The sequence below is a fragment of the Argopecten irradians genome, chromosome 3 (assembly GCF_041381155.1).
Source record: "Argopecten irradians isolate NY chromosome 3, Ai_NY, whole genome shotgun sequence".
Classification (NCBI taxonomy): domain Eukaryota; kingdom Metazoa; phylum Mollusca; class Bivalvia; order Pectinida; family Pectinidae; genus Argopecten; species Argopecten irradians.
The window spans coordinates 39,183,505-39,203,568 of record NC_091136.1 but is presented as its reverse complement, the minus strand read 5'-3'; the positions used below and the strand labels follow the sequence as shown (position 1 = coordinate 39,203,568).

General features: G+C 32.7%; 1 protein-coding gene across 6 annotated transcripts in view; it reads right to left on the bottom strand.

Moving 5' to 3' along the window:
• Positions 1-148: 148 nt before the first annotated feature.
• LOC138318528 (cilia- and flagella-associated protein 70-like) overlaps positions 149-20,064 on the bottom strand; it is a 29,679-nt gene continuing 9,763 nt past the window's right edge. For 2 of the 6 annotated variants that reach the window (XM_069260968.1, XM_069260969.1), the window contains 18 exons: positions 19,441-19,467; positions 15,493-15,534; positions 12,310-12,473; positions 12,097-12,157; positions 11,678-11,739; positions 11,352-11,414; positions 10,991-11,129; positions 10,414-10,599; positions 9,638-9,887; positions 9,037-9,192; positions 7,698-7,868; positions 4,393-4,425; positions 2,712-2,902; positions 2,244-2,396; positions 1,680-1,841; positions 1,132-1,221; positions 805-954; positions 149-554 (listed from right to left, as the gene is read on the bottom strand). In XM_069260968.1, coding sequence (XP_069117069.1) covers positions 474-554; positions 805-954; positions 1,132-1,221; positions 1,680-1,841; positions 2,244-2,396; positions 2,712-2,902; positions 4,393-4,425; positions 7,698-7,868; positions 9,037-9,192; positions 9,638-9,887; positions 10,414-10,599; positions 10,991-11,129; positions 11,352-11,414; positions 11,678-11,739; positions 12,097-12,157; positions 12,310-12,473; positions 15,493-15,534; positions 19,441-19,467 — 2,181 coding nt within the window. In that variant the 3' untranslated portion in view covers positions 149-473. Of the gene's footprint in view, positions 555-804; positions 955-1,131; positions 1,222-1,679; positions 1,842-2,243; positions 2,397-2,711; positions 2,903-4,392; positions 4,426-7,697; positions 7,869-9,036; positions 9,193-9,637; positions 9,888-10,413; positions 10,600-10,990; positions 11,130-11,351; positions 11,415-11,677; positions 11,740-12,096; positions 12,158-12,309; positions 12,474-15,492; positions 15,535-18,275; positions 18,333-19,440; positions 19,468-20,064 lie in introns of all 6 variants that reach the window. The other 4 variants (XM_069260972.1, XM_069260970.1, XM_069260971.1 and 1 more) reach the window with 4 other exon arrangements.

The window sequence follows — 20,064 nt, the reverse complement described above, 5'->3', positions numbered from 1 at the left end:
AAGATCTGATAGAAGATTGTTTTTAATATACCAACACAAGTACAAAATGTGTTAACAAAACATCTTCAATTTTATGTAGAGAATAAGATACATAATAAATATTAATTTATTTTAATAATTATTTCTTCAATAGAAGCATTTATTAAATTATTGATAAAATGTTTGTCTTTTCTTATATTTTTTTTTATGATACACTAATTTCTTCCGATGACATATTTTTTTAATGGCAGAAAGATTGTTTTCATATCACAATTTATAATGTATGAATTTCGAAGGGAAACCAGCTGTCGGAAAACCAGGAAGTTAATTTGATAAATGTCCACATAATTTCATTTCTTACAATCACCATCACCACAGGTAATCTTCTTTATTTCCGTTTTGGTTCCATTGATATTAAGCATGGAATTCATTCTAAAGAGTTGCAGTTCATCTGTATGTGTTGTTAAATATAGATTTTGAAAAGTCTATTCAATTTAAAATTCTGGATTTCCAAATCCTACAGCTTGTTGTACTTCATGTATCTCTGCCAACAACTCCTGATCTTGTAGATTTACCTAGGAGGTAAGAAAAACAAAAACCAAGCTTAAACAGATATATTTTTTTACAAGATTAAGTATTTAGCATTGTTCATTTTCTTGAAAATACTGAAAACATACTTGTTTGGATGCATTCTTACTTTTAGCAGATTTTGTACTAAATTAAGATCTTCAAAATTCAGCAACAACAAAGTCTGGCGATATATTGAAACAAACAGATAACTAAAACAAATCCAAGAGGATAGTACAAGATTGTAAAGCTCTTTACCTTGAGAGCATATTTGTATGCCTGTTCTGCCTCAAGTTGACGGCCTGTCTTGAGACAGACCAGGGATAGGTAGGCCCACACCTCGGGATCAGTGTTGTTTAGGATGTTCGCCTCTGACAGAGCGTCCTCGGCCTCTGACAATTCATCCAGCTGAAATGACAAGTGTATACCTAGGTAAGTGGTACATATATAATAAGGAACCAAAATGATGATTTGAAATAGTATAGCAATTCTCACTTTGCAATTCTGATGTTTGAGTTTTGATGAAATTGAATAATAACCTCCCTGTATTTTCAAACAAGTCAGTAGTAACATTAAGGAACTTACCCTGTAACAGGCGATACCAACACCTAACCATGATACACACGAAGGTGATCGTTTACACGCCAGCAGGAACGTATTTTTGGCGTCCTCAAACTGAAATATATATATACAAGGTATTGTTAGGCCTATTCCTTTCATTATTTGAAGCAGCTGTGAAGATCAGCTCCAATCTACTTTACTTTAATTGCTAGTTATTCAACCATTATAAAAAAATATACATAATAAATATATTGCTAGTAGAAATCTCATATGCAATTAAATATTAGACCAAACTTTATTTTAAAATTTATTAGCATAATGATTGGTTTCTGCAATTCCATTTATGTCTAACCTTAAGATACATCTAACTTGAAAATACACAAAAGATGGATCGCTATATTTACCTGTTAGTACAAATTATGAAGTAAGGAAAGCTCATGTAAGATTAAATACCACTAAAATATTTGTTTGCAGTATTTAAGTGTTATGTTTTTGCAACAGTCTCTACACAGTTTAAATGACCAGAATAGATATGCACTGGTTGTTATGAGACCTGTTGCGAGAAACCTTACCTTACGGTCCTGTAGGTATATGGAGGCCAGACGTAGGTAGATGGAGTGCATCTCAGAGGCGTCCGACACAAAGGATACAGTGCGTTCATAGCAGTCTCTGGCATTGGTAGTGTCCCCAGTCATGTATTTCACATGGCCTAACAATGCCCAAGCATCAGGATTCTGTGATGATAAACAAGTACAAAGGTGTTCATAATAAGAGCAAGCTTTCTGATCTTATGAAAGGGGACATTTTGTCTTTGACAACAATATCTTTGTACTGATACCATAAACCTGTATATTGATTCTATCAATTTTATCAATCATGTTTGACATAACCTATTCTATATTATTTTACTGGTTGGAACCATATACAATGATTGATTTAGTTTTAGTGCTTGCCTGTCACTTTTTATCCTATAACAGCTATAGTCAGTTTAGGAGGAGCCACAGTGGCCGAGTGCTTAAGATGTTCTGACATTTAACCACGAGCCATTCACATTCGGGTCATGAGAAAAAACTAGGATAGGACAAGAGGAAATAAAATTAAGATTTCTACAAGGACTTATTCTTTGTTGATCTTACCTGATGGTCAAACTGCAGGGCCTCTGTGAGGCTCTCTTCAGCATCATTGAACTCTTTCTTCTGCAGTTTGAGTCGGGCGTAACAGATGTGATAGTTGGAGGTTGGACCACCTGTAGGGGTTAGTAACTCGTGGGCCAACGCCCTCTCTGTGAACTGTAACAGAGATTAAAACATTAATAAGCGTTATACATTGTAATAAGATACGTGAATTAATGTTCTTAATCTATTTGTATGGTGAAATGCCTCATCTTCCATATTTAAACAAAAGTACAGAGAGAAGTCTACTACATATATCACCTAAATTTCTTTTACCTGTCAGTCCCCATTTGTTGAATGATATATATATATGCTATCATACTCTTGAATTGTATTTTCAAAAGTTATTATAATTTTCTTGCTGCATAATAAATTAATGATTTTCTTAAGATTCATAATGTACTTGATAGTAAATCTGAGACGATAACTTACAGGCACAGCCTTGACCTCAAGTAGCCAATCAATAGCCTGCATATACACGCTGGACTTAGGGATTGGAGTTGGCTCCCTTGGAGGTGGTTCTTCCTGGGTGTCGTCAGCAGGTTGCGGAGTACCTCTCTGACTTCCAAGCTTCAGTTGACTTCCCGGCCGCGACATGCTGCTGTCGCTCTTTAGTTTGCTTCCTATTAAACATGTAAAATATTCTAGGATCAATTTCTGTTTTTATTTTGTTTTTCAAATGGAAAATTTAAATATGGAATCTTTACTTTAGTTGGAGTTTTTTTACACTTATCTGAAGTGGAAATTGCTTGATTAATATCTTTGTTTCATAGGTTTAAATAATTGGTATTTCTGTGACAAAATGAGGTAAAACACCCCAAAGGTACATGTCTTTATTTAATAAGTAATTAAATTTTATACAAAGAAACTCCAGTGTAAAATAAAGATAGTAGTTTTTTTTTTTTAATTGGTCTTAATATTAGTTTTGTTTTTAAATTGGTACATTATATAGTATAAATTTACATAGAGATGGTGATGTAATATATTTTAGTAAAAACAAAACAAGCATTGATATGTTTGTTAAAGTATGACTCTATATAAGGGGGAAATTAATAGTTTATTTATTATTATATCAAGCAAGCTAATTATTGCAAAAATATCTATTTATTAAGTACCTTTCGATTTTCACACTAGTTGATACTTGTGTGTGCCAATGAAATTTTAACAAAGCAATACTTCACACAATATTCATCAATCTATTGGAAAACATGGTTATTCTGCAACAGCAACAACAACTTTCAGCCAGCTTGGTCTTTGTTAGTTAGAAATTCTCACTCAAGTTTGTGTTCTTTTATCAGAAATTGAGTACCAACAAAATCACCTCATATTTATTAGAAGTTCCCAATCCTCAGCTAGTGAAATGATTACATTGATAGAAGACTGTGTTTGCAAAGAATCTATGAAACATTAGATGAACAGAAGTGATTATGGCATTATAATGACGCAAATATCTTTGCCAAATATATTTTAGTATTTTCATGTACCAGTAAATAAAGAGTATGTGGCATTTCACAGCTTTAAAAAATAACTACCTGTATCCCTGTTTTCATTTTTGCCCTGAGGTTGAACACAGTATTTTTCTTTATAAATGATATCCGTGTTTGTGATGATTTAAAATGCATAATTCAGGCCTATTTCTTCAGAATAAATGAAATCTATATAATGTACAACTTTAATAACGTAGAGGGATACATTAACATAATCAATGCATATGGTAAATGTTGTTTTTGGTAAACATTTCTTTTGTTTACATGACCATGGCTACAGTATATTTCTTTTATTGCACCAATTAACAGAGTTGTTTGCCCATGTGAGCTTGCATTGATTGTAATACTATTGAATGAGATTTGTTTTCTTTTTTCTCATATCTGTGATGTTTATCTCCCAAACAAGCTAATGCCAATACTCGCTCAAAAAGGGAAAGTAACTCTGGAATATAAAAATATTGGATATAGGCAAACAAATGCGACGGATAGTCATGCAACATTTTTGATGTACATATGTGTGTGATTACAGAGATCAGGATCGGGAAATGTGAGTCTCATTCTCACACAAAACTCCAAACACTGCCATGGCAGTACATGCACGCCTGCCTCACACATGTCTACTATACCTGTGCCGGAATTGTCAGGGTGCAGATGGGGTTCTAAAGACAACACAAGTCAAATGTTGTCACATGCAAATTCTGACTTAATTTGGTATACACTGTAATTTGCATTCAAACCTTACATGTCTTATTAGAAATATTTATAAACAAGAGGCCCAAGAGGCCTTGACGGTCACCTGAGTGCTGCTACAGAAAGAGCATTGCAAAGTTGGTTCAAATCTATCAAAAAATATTTACGAATCAAAATAAACTTTAAAGTTGAACTTTCGTATTAGAATTTTTATTTTTTGTTTTTCATTTTGATAGTTAGTGTATTATGTTACCAAACCTTATGCTCAAAATTCCAATTTGCTTTGCTAACGATAAACAACAAAACCAAACTAGAAGTCAGTCAGTGTCAATGATTTTATAAATTTCACTTTTTAATCTATGGAGATTATTTGGTTCCATCAAACCTGTGAATTCAGAAGAAGATTTTTGAAATAATAGCCATTTTGACCCAATTTGGGCCCACCCCTCTGGTCCCTGGGGGTCAGCCAGGACCAATATGGATATGGTGTTAAAATGCTATTTCAGGCTAATAATGCAAACCCAGTTTGACTCATTTCCTATTACATGTAAAACTAAGCAAATAATGTTCATAAATGTGTTTTTCCTATACAGACTATAGTAAATTTGACCCCCTCCCCAGGGGAAAATCTGAGATCCCAGGGACATAAAATTCACAATTTTTGTAAAGGGCCTTAAGACCTTCCAATCTATGCAGAGTATTTGGTTCCATCAAATCTGTGAATTCAGAAGAAGATTTTTGAAGTTTTAGCCTATTTGACCCTTTTTGGCCCCGCCCCTCTGGTCCCTGGGGGTCGGCCAGGACCAATATGGATATGATGATAAAATGCTATCTCAGGCTAATAATGCTAACCCAGTTTGACTCATTTCCTATGAAAAATAAGCAGATAACATTCATAAAAGTGTTTTTCCTATATAAACTATAGTAAACTTGACCCCGACCCCAGGGTCATATAATTCACCATTTTTGTAAATGACCTTAAGACCTTTCCATCTATGAAGAGTATTTGATTCTACCAGTTCCTGAAGTTCAGAAGATGAGTTTTGAAGTTTTAGCTTATTTGACCCCTTTTGGCCCCACCCCTAAGGCCCCTGGGAGTCAGTCATGGAAAATTTGTTAATAGGATTCAATGGCCATTTCATAGGGATAATTCTGACAACATTTGACTCATTTCCTTTTACAAATGACCAAATAATGCTCAAAAATGTGTTTTCCCTATATAAACTATAGTAAACTTAACCCCCTCCCCTAGGGGAAACCTGAGACCCCAGGGGCATATAATTCACAATTTTTGTAAAGGACCTTTAGACCTTTCTATCTGTGAAGAGTATTTGATTCCATCACATCTGTGAGTGGAGAAGAAGATTTTTGAAATTATAGTCAATTTTACCCCATTTGGCCCCTCCCACAGCCCCCAGAAGGGTGGGGACCTTATAATTCACAATTTTGATTGGCCTTATGCCTTAGAAGGTTTGTGCAAAATTTCATTGAATTTGCTTCAGCAGTTTTTGAGAAGAAGTCAAAAATGTAAATTGTTTACGGACATACGACGGACGACGCACAACGCACGACGACGGACAAAAGGCGATTAGAATAGGTCCCTTGAGCCTTCATCTCAGGTGACCTAAAAAAATCTTTCCGCAGACTCCATAAATATGCAGTTGAAACTGAAAACTGAGCACTTTTGACAAAACTTTTTTTTTTTAAATTCAATTCATTGATAAGAGCCTCATTATTTATGTAGATAAATTTGACTTTTTTCACTTTAGAATTACAGTGTACTATACCTGTAACATTTGAATAAAAGTCAATTATTAGTTGTGATTAAAATTAATTTCTTAATTTGAAAATAAAAAAACAATGACTGTCGATTTTGGGGTGGGAAAAAAAATCTATATCAATGTAATTTTCACACCCCTAACATCAACCTATATTTTTAGCAAAAAAAAATGCGAACATTACACAATTGTTGACAGTAACTAGATAAAAACTACTGCCTGCAAATCTACCACTTATCAAGATAAAACCCATTTTCATGTGTGGTATAAATTAACAGCCCAATTCATTACAGCTGTATTTCTTTTGGCAAATTTCACAATTATTGTTCTTATTTGACATACCAAATAACATGTGCTAAAATATCAACAAACTATCATGATAGCTTATAAATATGTATATAAATTATGTTAACATTAATCAAAATAAACTGTAAAGCGTTCTCTGTGTAATACAAAAACTGCAAAAACAAAGAGAAAAGGTGAAAGAGATACACAATATCAAAAAAAATTTGATATATCGCTTTGTCATGTGTGCTGATGAAGCATGCAGTTTAACATCCAGAAAAAGCAACAGGCTGCCCTTGTCAGCTGTGAGGAAGTTGCTTGATAATTTATACAAAAAGTGCAATCGAGGCGCTATATACTTACTCTTGTGTTTAACTAAGATTTTACCAGAAAAAGTGTTAGTTATGCTAATATAGAATCATAAAATACAGTAATTATTATTTGGGCAATATGTACAGAAGAAGGTTTTATAAACTCATAGCAATATCATAATATATCAATTGTTTCATTTAATTTTGAGACAGACAAAAGTGTTCATTTTGTCTGGGAAGAGATCATTTACCAAGAATTGTTAATTTATTTTACCAGTATAATAGTTTATAATTTATCTCTTGATTTCTGGAATAAACGTTTTTAGTAATTAGGTAAGACTGCTATGAAACTCCTGGATAAGAGTGTTTGCAGAGAAATAAACACGACTCTTCAATAGGGGTATATGGACAGAAAGAAATATTCAAATCTTGTGAAATAAGAAAATAAATCTTATCTTTAGATCACAATTACTGTAATTGAGATTTCTTCATTTATTTTGTTCTTATATGATTTAACAAATATTTAAACTATTTTTTTAACAAAAAAATGAAAAGAAATCTAAAAATTCACTTACTGCAAAAACGCTTTGTATCTTTGATGTTATAACAATTTAGAAATTTTGATTTAGATGGACTGTTGTGTACGAGGAGAAATGTAAAAGAAACACCATATAATTTTATCTTTGATAATGTCTATAAAAGGTAATGGCAGTAACATTCCAGCTGCATAAACCAAAAGCTGTATGCAAAATCTGATACTACAGGGTAAGGAAACTTTGGAATCTACATTTCTACGATCTATTTCTATTTGGAATTTGTAGATCTGAGGTAGTAAAAACAGGAAGGCTGTGATGACCTGACCATTACCTGATCTCCTTGTGGCCGACTGTCTCCGGTCAGACATTGACCGTCCACCTCCAGACCTTGCCGAGGTTGGAGGTTTCTCACTCGAGGGTGGGGACGGCTGTTTGGTTTCTGGTGCTGCTGCAGGGGGAGGAGCAAGACCTCCTTGGTCCCCAGGGTGAGGGGCCTCTAGTTCTGAAAAATGGGCAGCGGTGGATATGCCAAACTATATTTATCTGTTTTATTTCTTCATACATGGTGAAACCAATGCAAGTCAGAATGATAAAGATTGTTTTTTAGATAAAGTAGTAAAGGGGTAACTTTTGTAGTAAAGTTTTATTGGGGACAAGGGCTCTCTGCAGTAACATCAAAACAGACAATAAGTCACTACGGTTTGGTTGAATACACTGATCCTCTCAAAGTAAAATACTTTTCCCTTTTACTACACAATGTAAGTTATGGGTGAGATTATACTACTTCTGACTAAAATATACTTTACATGTATTGGCATTCTATTACCATTCTATTTATTTTTTCTGACAGTGATATGAAAAATTATCAGTGAATTACTACATAAAACTAAAATGTAAGCCAGTGAATACCTAAACAAATTGTAATTGGTGAACATTTATGATGAAAATATTTAACATGCTACTAGGTTTCAAGTGGATGTACAATACTCAATTAAACACATATCTGCCTTAGTATTATAAGACACTGAATATAATACATCAAAATGTGAAAGTGATTTTTTTTTCTAATACAAATGCAATCTTGATCAACTGTCTGTTCAATGCTATCTTTATCAATGTTATAGTGAATGTTTAAACCTTTCTTATCTGACACTTAAGTACATATATGTATAAAGACTTGGCCACCATATGCTCAGTCACAATAGACAGTATGTCGGAATACACAAGTTCCCCTTAGTAAACAAGAGGCATTACAGAATCCTCGCATGGTTTGATTTGACTGAATGCTGTAACAAATTCTCTAAGCCTTACTTGTATGGCCATAGATAGAGCTGTAGCAGATATCCACAAGGGTATCAAAACAAGTCTAACGTGAGCATCTTCACAAGTCAAGGGTTACAATCAGCCTACTTCTCTTATAGGAGTAGGCAAAATCACAATGTTAACAATTCTATGACAATCAAAGGAGACCCATGATACTCAATCTGCTCAATTGTTTGTATTAACACAATCTGAGCAGAGTCTCAAAGTGAGGATTGTGATGATGTCAGATGGCACATGGTCCAACAACGTCCAATTAGATACGGCAGAATACAAAGGTGTCAGATTTGACAGGTTTTATGTCTAGCTATCATATGATTTGACAAGCATGATGAACATGTAATAGCTACCTTCACCAGTGACATCCATGTCTTTCTTGTCTTTGGCCATCTCCTCATCCCGCTGTTGACGAACAGCTGACCAAGCCGCGGCCTGATTCAGCTTATTGGCTTCAATGTAGGCCATTTCAGCTCCGATTTCATTATTAACCGTATCATAGAACAAACCTGGCATATAAAAAAAAAATATTTTCAAACATCGTTAGTATATCACAATCCCAAGACATTGTTATGACTACATTTTTCATTTACAGCTATCTATTTCATGCTTTATCATTAGTATGTTTAGAACAGTTGTTTGTTTTTAGAATCAATTTCAATGTACACTGTAAGACTGATCTGAGCACAGGCAAAACTTTTGTGAACAATCAATTGAAACTAAAATCATCTCTTTGAATCTTTGCCTGTGAACAAAAAACATATACATGTACATTCAGTCAAGGAAACCTCTTTATAAAGGACATCTTCATATGAATAAAACATATCTATAATAGCCTTTTTGTAAAGGACATTATTGCTCTGACATTTGGATGTCCTCGTTATACTTAGGTTTCATCTATATAAAATTTTACTATTGGTCTGCAGTTTATAATTTAAAAGAACTCAACTCTACCTAACATTGTCCAGGCCAGGATGCTCTTAGGATCGACACACGTAGCAGCTTCAAAGAACGTCTCAGCAGCTTCGTGTTTCTCCAGCAGAGTGCAGACTACACCATACAGAAGTAGGCCCTGGAGGTGTTTCTGGTCAATAGCGATACACTCCTTAAAGCACTCCTCTGCCTTAGTGATGTCATTGATATACAGGCAGAAGGTACCATACTCAAACCAATTGGTAGGGTCATTCTTGTTCCGGGCAATTCTCTGAAGGACAATGAAGATTTATGAGATCAAAATAACAATAAAATCTGCTAAACTTCTCTTAAGTCCCTGTTTAAAACAAAGATTTCAAATAAAAATTGTATAAGAAAACATGTGGTTCCTAATGACAGCTAAAACCTGCATAAGTGCAAACATTGTTTCACATGCAATATTACTGTTGTGCTATTTACATATCATCATCCTGTTCCTCCAATCATATAGCTGCTAAACCTCAACCCTGTAATTTTAATTAACTTCCATCTACCATATAACCCTGTTGTTATTGCTTCTTAACCTTTAACCTCCTGACTTTTGATATAGCTGTGGACACTAATCTGACCTTTAGCTCTAATGCTGGTTCTATCGATACTGAAGTTTTGACCTTGTTATTGAAACTTAAATGTTGGCCTCGATCTAATGCACATGTAAACATTTCATGTTGACCTTCTGAGCTTTTGTCATGACCTTGACCTTGTTGCTATTAAATTCCCTTATGATATGCTTTTTAGTTGTTGCAATGACAACTCACCTCTTGGTAGTACTTGGTAGCCAGTTCAAAGTTCTCATTGACCTCTGCCTCGCGGGCGAAGTGCTTCAACTGGGCGGAATCTGTCAGTGGAGTGGGCACTGGTGGCTGGTCCTCAAGGGCCAAACTTCTGCCCAGGGCAACATGCATTTGGTCTATCAGGTAAACATACAGCTCACTGAGGAAGGTCTGTTAAAAAGAAGAAAATACTGATACATTAAAATCAGGATTTAACAAGGTATGCATTATTGTATATGTTATAAAGCATTTACTATTTTACGAAAAGATACAGAAAAAAGTAAAAACTTTTTTTTTAAGTTCAACACTGTTATTTTTGCTATTAGCAATGAAAATTTCTTCTTAATCCAAAAAAAGTACAGTTATGTCAATCACTGTTCCAGAATTTTTCTGTCAACTACAAAAATACTTATAAGTTAGAATTAATAACTTGGCTTACCGGTATTCTTTTTTTCTCTGACAATTTCATCAGTTTTGATAAAAATGAGGCCCATTTTTATGTTCAGCACACCTATACAGAATGACATTAATATGGAGTTTTTGAGCCAGGAGAAAAATATACCTGAAGTTCCTGTCTGTTGTCAAAGGTTGTTGTCTTCAGATATTTCTCTCGAACGATTTTCACCACAGCATGTTTCAGCTGTTCCTTGAAAGCGAAGTACTTTCCTGATGAATTCAGCTCATAGATTAGTTTCTGTCTCCTTTTGGATAAGAGGTAAAAATGATAAAATGTTAAATGTGTGCTCCGTGTTGAGGTCTGAAACTAATTTAAATTACACATAATATGGTGTATTTTTTCTATTTGAAAGTAGTGGATATAATTAGTTTCAAGTTATTTATGATAGATTACTTAATTATTACTGTTATTTAACAGATTTTGATTGTTGGTTCTTTCTTAAAGACTTTCAATTTGCAGCCATTACCTGGTTTCCATACTCTCATTCGACTGCGGTTCATCCATCTTCAGTTCATCACCAAACTGATCCCTGTGTACAGTAATATTTATGTCAATATTCTATAAATGTTTAAAACAATACAAATTACCAGTGGTGCACTGGTTTGTGATTTTAAAAAGAAATCATGAATTATAAAGTGTAATTCAGACTTTGATTAAATTGAAATTATTTCAAAAACGTTTTCATAAAATCCAGTGAACTTCCATATAAAATCTTTTCAAATAATCAATCAAGAAAATAAATTACATTATTTTTAGGGAATTAATTTTTATTCAATTTTGTCATGCTCTTACCTGAATTCATCCAATATCAGGTTAGCTACACTAGCCACTTGGTTATGGAAATCTTCCACAGACTGAAAATTCAAATTATTAATGTTACACAAACTTCAAAATAAAGTTCAGTGACCAAGAGATATGATACTAGGCCTATGGCAGAAGAAATTGATTGTGTTGTATAATTTATAAAATATTTCAGCTGTTAGCTATTGAATTTGGCACTCAAACGTGGCATTATGTAAATAAGCTTAAATGGCAGTAGCTGGTTGCATACTGAAAATGCATGATAAGCAAATCAAAGTACATGTAATCATTTAGTTATTTTGAAGGTCATATAGATTAGATATATATATATAAAATCTTCATGCTATTATGAATTGAAATCATGCAACTTATTATTATTTATCATTATAAACAATAGAATGATGACTTACACGTTGTGCACCATCTGTACGCTTGGGAAACAGGGGTCTGGGAGGAATGTACTCTGCAACCCTGTAAAATGAAAAAAACTATGACTATTACGTAAGTCGTCACAAGGGATAAAATTCTTAACATTGTAATTTCTTCCTTTTGTATTTACATAAAAAATAATTCACAAGAGCAGATAACTTTGCAGTATGAAAAAGACAGAATTCATAACTGACCGCCTGGCGAGCTCCTCTGGGGGACGTTTGGGGATGAGGGGACTGGTCAGCGAGATCTCCAACATGATATAGGACTTGGAGTCCACATACTGCTGACCTTCCACATTGACTGGTGCCTGGCCATCCACCTCTGATCCAGTGTCAGACTTGATGGTCTGAGAAGCCTAAAATAGAGAGATATCAGTAATGGTCAAACTATATTACAATAGTGATTCACTACTTAAAGCTTTGTTACGTACAGGTAAATGCTGAAATAGATTGAATACATCTTTAAAATTTTCATATTCTTGACAAGGCTAAATTATACATAGTCTAATGCTGTTTTTGAAGACTGCCTTGATAGGTTTGATCAGTTTTAGAAGTGTTTCTTCAGTTACCTGTGTTTTGTTTTTCCACAGAAAATATCAACTATTTCAGTAGTTGTAAGCTAACAAAGCTTTAATTATAATTTTATCAAATACAATTGTTTTTTCGGTCACTGAAAGAAACATAACCATAAAGTACTGAACTAGGTTTGAGGTTTAGGGTTTCCTGATACGAATGCTAGCATTATGCAATAATTGTATGAAATGTTATTCACATGAACATCTGGTGATAACCTTTTATAACATTTACAATCAATTACATGTACATGTTAATTTTAGTAATATCAGTACAGGGCATGTACCAAGTATATACAAGTGCACTGGTATATGTAAATATTCAACTGCAAATATTGTACTGGTATATATGTGTGCAGTATATACTTGTACACTCAATATGATCGGTGTTTAATAAATGTATTTCTTAAAACAAAGCTGATGTGTATATGAATAGCATTATAATAATTTAAACATTCAAATTAAAATAAAAAATAGATTAAAACTTGTAAAATCGTAATTCTCAGTCTATACATACATGTACATAGTGATTCTTATTTTTGATAAGATTGAGAGGTAAAACTTTTCAAGGCAAGACTAAAATCATATGTAACAAGTAATTTAATATCATCAAAATGAAAGGTGAAAATGTGAAAAAAATGGTATAGTACTATTCCAGAGATATGAGCTGATACAATGGTAAACATTCAAATTTTTAAAATTCAAATTTTGACAAAATTTGTTTGATTAAAAACAAAGCTTTGATCCACCTTCTAGAAACTGCATCTATACTAGACCTGTTCATTTATAAACCAATTAATACATTTCCAGATGATAATATTTGGCATAAATGCTGAGATAATCTGTTCATCTTTTCAGTTGTTTTAAAATGCTTTAACCTGACTTGCCAAAAGTAGTGAATGATGATGTATGGTTGTCACTTATTTACAAACAAAACTACTGTGTACTACCATTCATTGTAATCACAATGGCCCAAAACCATGCCACACTATTTCAACACTTCAAAGTACACATAGCTATGTCTATATCAGGCTAATATTTATTAGCAAAGAGAGGGACAATCAACTAATCTTATTTATAAGGTATTATGTTAAAACAGTTTAAAAAAATTCTTTTGTGTTCTTCTTCTTCTTCATCTTTTTTTTTTTTTTTTTTTTTTTTTTTTATAATTCCACTGTAAACCAACTTAGAAGAAAATCATATGAATAAATGCATTGTCTATATCTACCTCACAACAAAACACGCAGAGATTTATTCTTTCTAAATCAATAGCAGGTCTTCTATGCTGATTTCAGATACCAAGGCTTTTTTTTTTTTTTAATTAGTTAGTACCTCAGAAACAATTGTAAAAATAGAAGTAAAAAATGAGAGAAAAAAATTGCATATCATAATGGTAAGAATATGCATCGTAAAATTCCCTACAAACAATAGCATATAATAATGAAATTATCAAAATATAATCTGATACAACTGGATTATATCTACATGGACAATTATGATTAATTGACATGCATTCCATATCTATAGTTTTCTATAATGTGATTTCTAAATCATATTTATTTAACTAAACACACATGTATCTAAATACATGTATATATAACTATCAAGTGCAAACCTAAAGCAAGTGTTTGTGTTGCCTGGTAAATTCAGATCTACACTTTTGAAGTCTATTTTGTCTTTCCACATTGTAGAGTTATCTGCCCTTGTCAGAACATATTTATCGGTAACTATTACATCATTAGTTTGCATTAAAAACTTTACACTGATTGATTTGACTGTGTTCATTAAAAACTTTACACTGATTGATTTGACTGTGTTCATTAAAAACTTGACACTGATTGATTTGACTGTGTTCATTAAAAACTTTACACTGATTGATTTGACTGTGTTCATTAAAAACTTTACACTGATTGTTTTGACTGTGTTCATTAAAAACTTTACACTGATTGATTTGTCTGTGTTCATTTAAAACTTTACACTGATTGTTTTGACTGTGTTCATTAAAAACTTTACACTGATTGATTTGTCTGTGTTCATTTAAAACTTTACACTGATTGATTTGACTGTGTTCATTAAAAACTTTACACTGATTGATTTGACTGTGTTCATTAAAAACTTTACACTGATTGATTTGTCTGTGTTCATTTAAAACTTTACACTGATTGTTTTGACTGTGTTCATTAAAAACTTTACACTGATTGATTTGTCTGTGTTCATTTAAAACTTTACACTGATTGATTTGTCTGTGTTCATTAAAAACTTTACACTGATTGATTTGACTGTGTTCATTAAACAAACTAATAACAAAATGATAAATAATACCCTCTAACAAGGGCAGATAACTCTACCATATGAAAAGACAGAACTCTGTGTATAGTCACGGCAGGTCGAAGTGGGGACAGACCACACTATGATTCTACAAGAAGTGGAAAACCAACTAAAATTTACAGGAATTCAAATTGGCACAGTTGTTTCACAAACCTTCCTTCAAACATTGGAAACTTCCAAAACAAATCATCAAGTTCTTTCATATGAAAAGCTTTCAGACAACGAATATTTGTAAAAGGGTTAATCTGATTATATGAAAAATGTTTTATATATTGCCTTCCCTATACTTTAGAAAATAGCTGTAAGGTATATGGATTGGAAAGCATATTGGTAAAGTCCTCCAATTGAGAAACCTTTAATAAAACTTGATCGTTTTCTTTATCTGAAGTCAATGATTTCATATGAAGAGTATTTAAATAACATGGATTTTGTCCAGGAATGTTTGTGAAGTTGGTACCAACGGATGTCTAGTTACCATATGAGATCCCATGTCAGACTTAGAACTTACACTGTGGTCCTGTAGACAAGACAAACCCAGTATATATGTTAGACGCTTTAGGGTCTGTATCATAGACCATATCTATAAAACCAGTAGGTCAACAATACCAAGTAAATATACAGAACATGACTCATGAAATAAAAGCTTCCCTAGTATCACAACTGTACAATAAAGTGCTACATTTATATGAATATTTCAATGGGTCACATTTAAAGATATCATAATTCTTCAAATTCAAGTTTTATTTTTAAAGAAGGTTGTGACATTTTTTTCATATCTTTTCCTTTTTTTTCTCAGGCTTCTTTTCAGTCTTTTCCTTTTCTATTCATTGTTTTCAAAGCACAGAAAATCAAGTGAATTTCTGCAATATATCTGAATTGAAAGTACAGGGGAGATAGATGTGCATGTATATTGTCTTTATAATGAGTGCATTCATCAGGATTCTATAGATATCTAGCCTGCATGATAATGGAGAAAACTCTTCTCTAAAACGTCATTTTCAATCTCAATTTAAAGGCTCTCCATGCATGATATAGACTAATATTCCAGAGATAATTTGGGTATAACTGGAGAATGGCTATCAACCATGCAACTTGATACAAGTCACCAGGATACTCTGACTTTTAATGGGTTGTTTGGATTTTTATTATTCTGTAAAACATGTATAAATTAAATCCTTGATTACACTTATATTATCACAGCCTTTCCAAAATGACCCCTTTGTATTGAGAAAAGTTGAAAAAGTTTTCAAATCAAAGGCACTAATTTATTTTTAAAACTCCCTTTAATTTTCCATTGTGAATAGCAGTTATCTGCTCTTGGAAGCAAAAGCAATTCCATCATTATTATCTAGGGAAATATTGTATGTATGAAGCACAATGTTCTCATTTTAAGCAACAGTAAATAATAGCTAGAGGAGGTAGCCTTCCATAGCCAAAAAGAAAAAAAATATGTTTGGAGCTGGATTCAAACGTGTAGAAGCATTCTGGTGACCTGTTACTGGTTGTTGGGCCTATAATGTATCTATGATACTCATTTTACCTTCGGCGCTGGAGCCGTGAAAGTGTAAGGGGAGTCCTGCTGGAAAATTGTCACAATGTTTTGTCAAAACTAAATCAACTCTTACCAATACATGTACACCAGTGTTACAAGCTTTAATCTCAAACCATAATAAGTCAGTCAAAACTCTACTTCAACATTTAATTAATTGCATTTTCAAAGAGAAGTCATCCCCGTACCTAAAATTTGGCACAAAGTAAGTGTTCAATTTAACAAGGATTTGTATTGATGTGGAATTATGAGGATTGAATTTTTCCATGATCAATACATAATATATTACTGTCAATTTCTGAAAATCACAAACTTCAAATTTATTTCAGTGTATAAAGTACTTTCATAATATTTAACAAATTATAAAAGCACATTTTAATTGATTGTAACATACATCTTATGCACCAACTCAGAATACCTGAGCTTTTATTTTACAGGTAGGCTATTTTACTTTTCTGTACTCTATTGCTAATTCCGCATTCATGCATCCATAACCAATACTAATCAAGCAAGGGCCTATAACTCTGCATACTGTATGCTCCTGTCAAAAATACTGTATACTCCTGTCAAAAATAACTTGACTCACTTATTTTTCAGGTTGCAAAAAATACCATCACCAAAAACCACCAAAATTTGGCAATACACTAACTTTAAAAAGAACTACTGCTTGTTTAACTAGGCCTGACTAAATCTTTCTCTGAAAAGGACAACTTTCTGTGATATTGGAAACAGCTTTACTATATTCTGAGATGAGTAAGCAAACTTAATGTATACCTACAATAATGGTCTGTCATTTAAAATTCACAATGAAATGATGACCATGTTTTAATCTAAAGAGAGAATGAAAAAAGAACCAATTTTATCATAAATGATCTGAACTATACATCTGTGGTATTGTTTTTTTAACACATTACTCCATCATTTCATTGTGATGTGTCAGCTATTTATTCCAAAATGTTAATTACTCTTCAAACAAGTTACTGCCCTAGACAATGTTAATAATAATACCAAAATTATTGTGATTAATATTAATTATAAAAAACTCTCTATATACATTACTTGTGTGTCTATGGTATATACATTTATATATGCAATATAAATATAGTGTGATGCTACTTATATATACTTTTTGTGCATTACCATCAAAATATTTTTGATAGTTTTCATTTAAATCCTTTGTAGCAAAATAATTTGTGAAATTACTAAGCACGATGAAAAAGGGTGAGCTATTTGTGAACACTTAACTGAATTTCTAGAAAAAATTATTCAAATAAAGTAATCAGTTACTGTAATCAAGTTACATTTTGTGGGCAATATATTTTTGTGGTAATAAAGAATAACAATTATTTTGAAAATGTAAACCTGTTATTTTGGAATTTTTTTCTTTTTTTTTTTTTTTGCTTTCTGAAAAGAACAATGAAGATACAAAATACCATCATAAACAAAATTTGTATATTGATAAAAAGCTTTTATAAAAAAAATAATTGCTCACAAAATATCTAGCAGAATTTTCTCATTTTCTTTTCATACACATCAAAAAACCGCAGAGGAGAACCAGTAAGCCCCATTGTTTGTCAGATATTGGTAGTAATTATATATCCACTCCAAAGTAGCACACTGTATATACCGAGCGTTAACGAAGCAGTCTAAAACAAGAGAAAGGTGAACACCAGGTCAAACTAATGTGGGGTTAAAGGTTAAAGACCGACCTCTGGGGGGTTGAGTGTATGACCTCCGTGATGCTGTGATGCAATGCTCATGGAACGCTGGAAAATTACACATATACTGCTAACGTTAACTAGAAGTATAAGGCTAACTTGTGGAAACAATGGAAAGGAACTGTGAGAAATCAGAGGAAGATTGTTCAAAGTTGTAGCAATATGCTGCTAGCATAGGACAATGGTGCCCTTTCAAAAGTGACGATGTCGTACTGCTAGTGTAGTCATGTCCTGTGCAGGTTGATTAATGATACAATGTTCAAGAGTTATTTTCAACTTTTGAGTATACAAATTATAAGTTAACAAGGGCATATTTAAAAGTCATCACGTTTTTGTTAAAAAAAAATTCCAAGGAAGGGTTCAGTCATGATTAGGGGTTGGAGTAAGAGTCATGTGAAAAAACATGATTTTAAAGAAATACCAAACATCCAAAAAGCAGTATTCAAAATAAAAACATACAAAATATTTATTAAAATTTTCATGTCAAATTTCATTCATTCAGTGTAAAAAAACAACCCCTGAAAACAAAATTCAAATGTCAAATCTCATGAAATATGCATGCTGATTATATACTTATCATCAACAAATTCCAATACAAAACTGACATCTATTATACATCAAGACAATCAACACCTACCAGTCAATTTAAACTGGATTATATCAATCTATGAAGGAAGGAAACAAAATCAAAACCAGTTATATAGCTGTCTAGGGCAGAATAAGACATCAATTAATAAAAGAAAACAAAGAAAAGATCAAAAACCAAAAGGACACAACAGTGAACACAACAAAACTGATTCTTGCCTTCAAAACATATCAAAGATGTGTGGAAAGAAAATGTTTCATTAAATTGCAGCAATTTACTGAAACAAGCAGTACAATAAAGAATTGTAGCGAAGGGAAAAATGACCAGTTTTTCCAGTTTTAAAATTATTCAAAGCGAAACAAAATGATAAACTTAAAATACAACATAATTTATAAACACAAAACATAAATTTAGGAAATGAAGTAGTTTTTCTACTGGTTATCTATCATGCCAGTTGTTGAACACTTGAAAACGCTTCATAGTCTATGACAACTAAGCTGTCACACCAGTGTCACATGACAGTCAGGTGACTGTCACATATATCTCTAAGTCACGCCTACCGGTACCAACCTCATGATGGGCTACACTACTGGATCGCTGAAACACCACACATACCTTTATCATATTTCTCAATATCATATAGTACTGTACATGTATAGAAACTGAACCATACACACCTTTACATGATTCCCCATATAATATAGGATGTTTATACTTGTACATGTAGAAACCGAACCATGAATGCACATGCATACCGATGAATTAGAAATAGTAGTTCTGAATACTTATAGAATTGGTATTACATACCCTGAAGAATGAGCACAATCACCGCTACTTGATGAAAGTTATGTAACCATACCACCAAGTATCATCTTATAGTAAAGCAAACAAGATGGTTATTATTAACTGGTAAAATGTCTTTGTAAGCTTGGGACATAGTACACAATTTGCGTAACATATATGTGATTATTTCAATAGGTTTTATAAATGTCATCTTTCTGATGCTGAAAACGGGATTTAAAGGCTAGAAAAAAAAATGTGCGTGTCAGGCATGTATTATGCGTAATGTTTAACTATGACTGATTATCTCTCTACAAAATAGTCATCTGTTTATCTATCTATTAAGCTTTGATGATGAATAGCCAATTGTAAGCCATCTGTAAAGCAGTGCTAAAGTCCCAGCATGGATGTGTA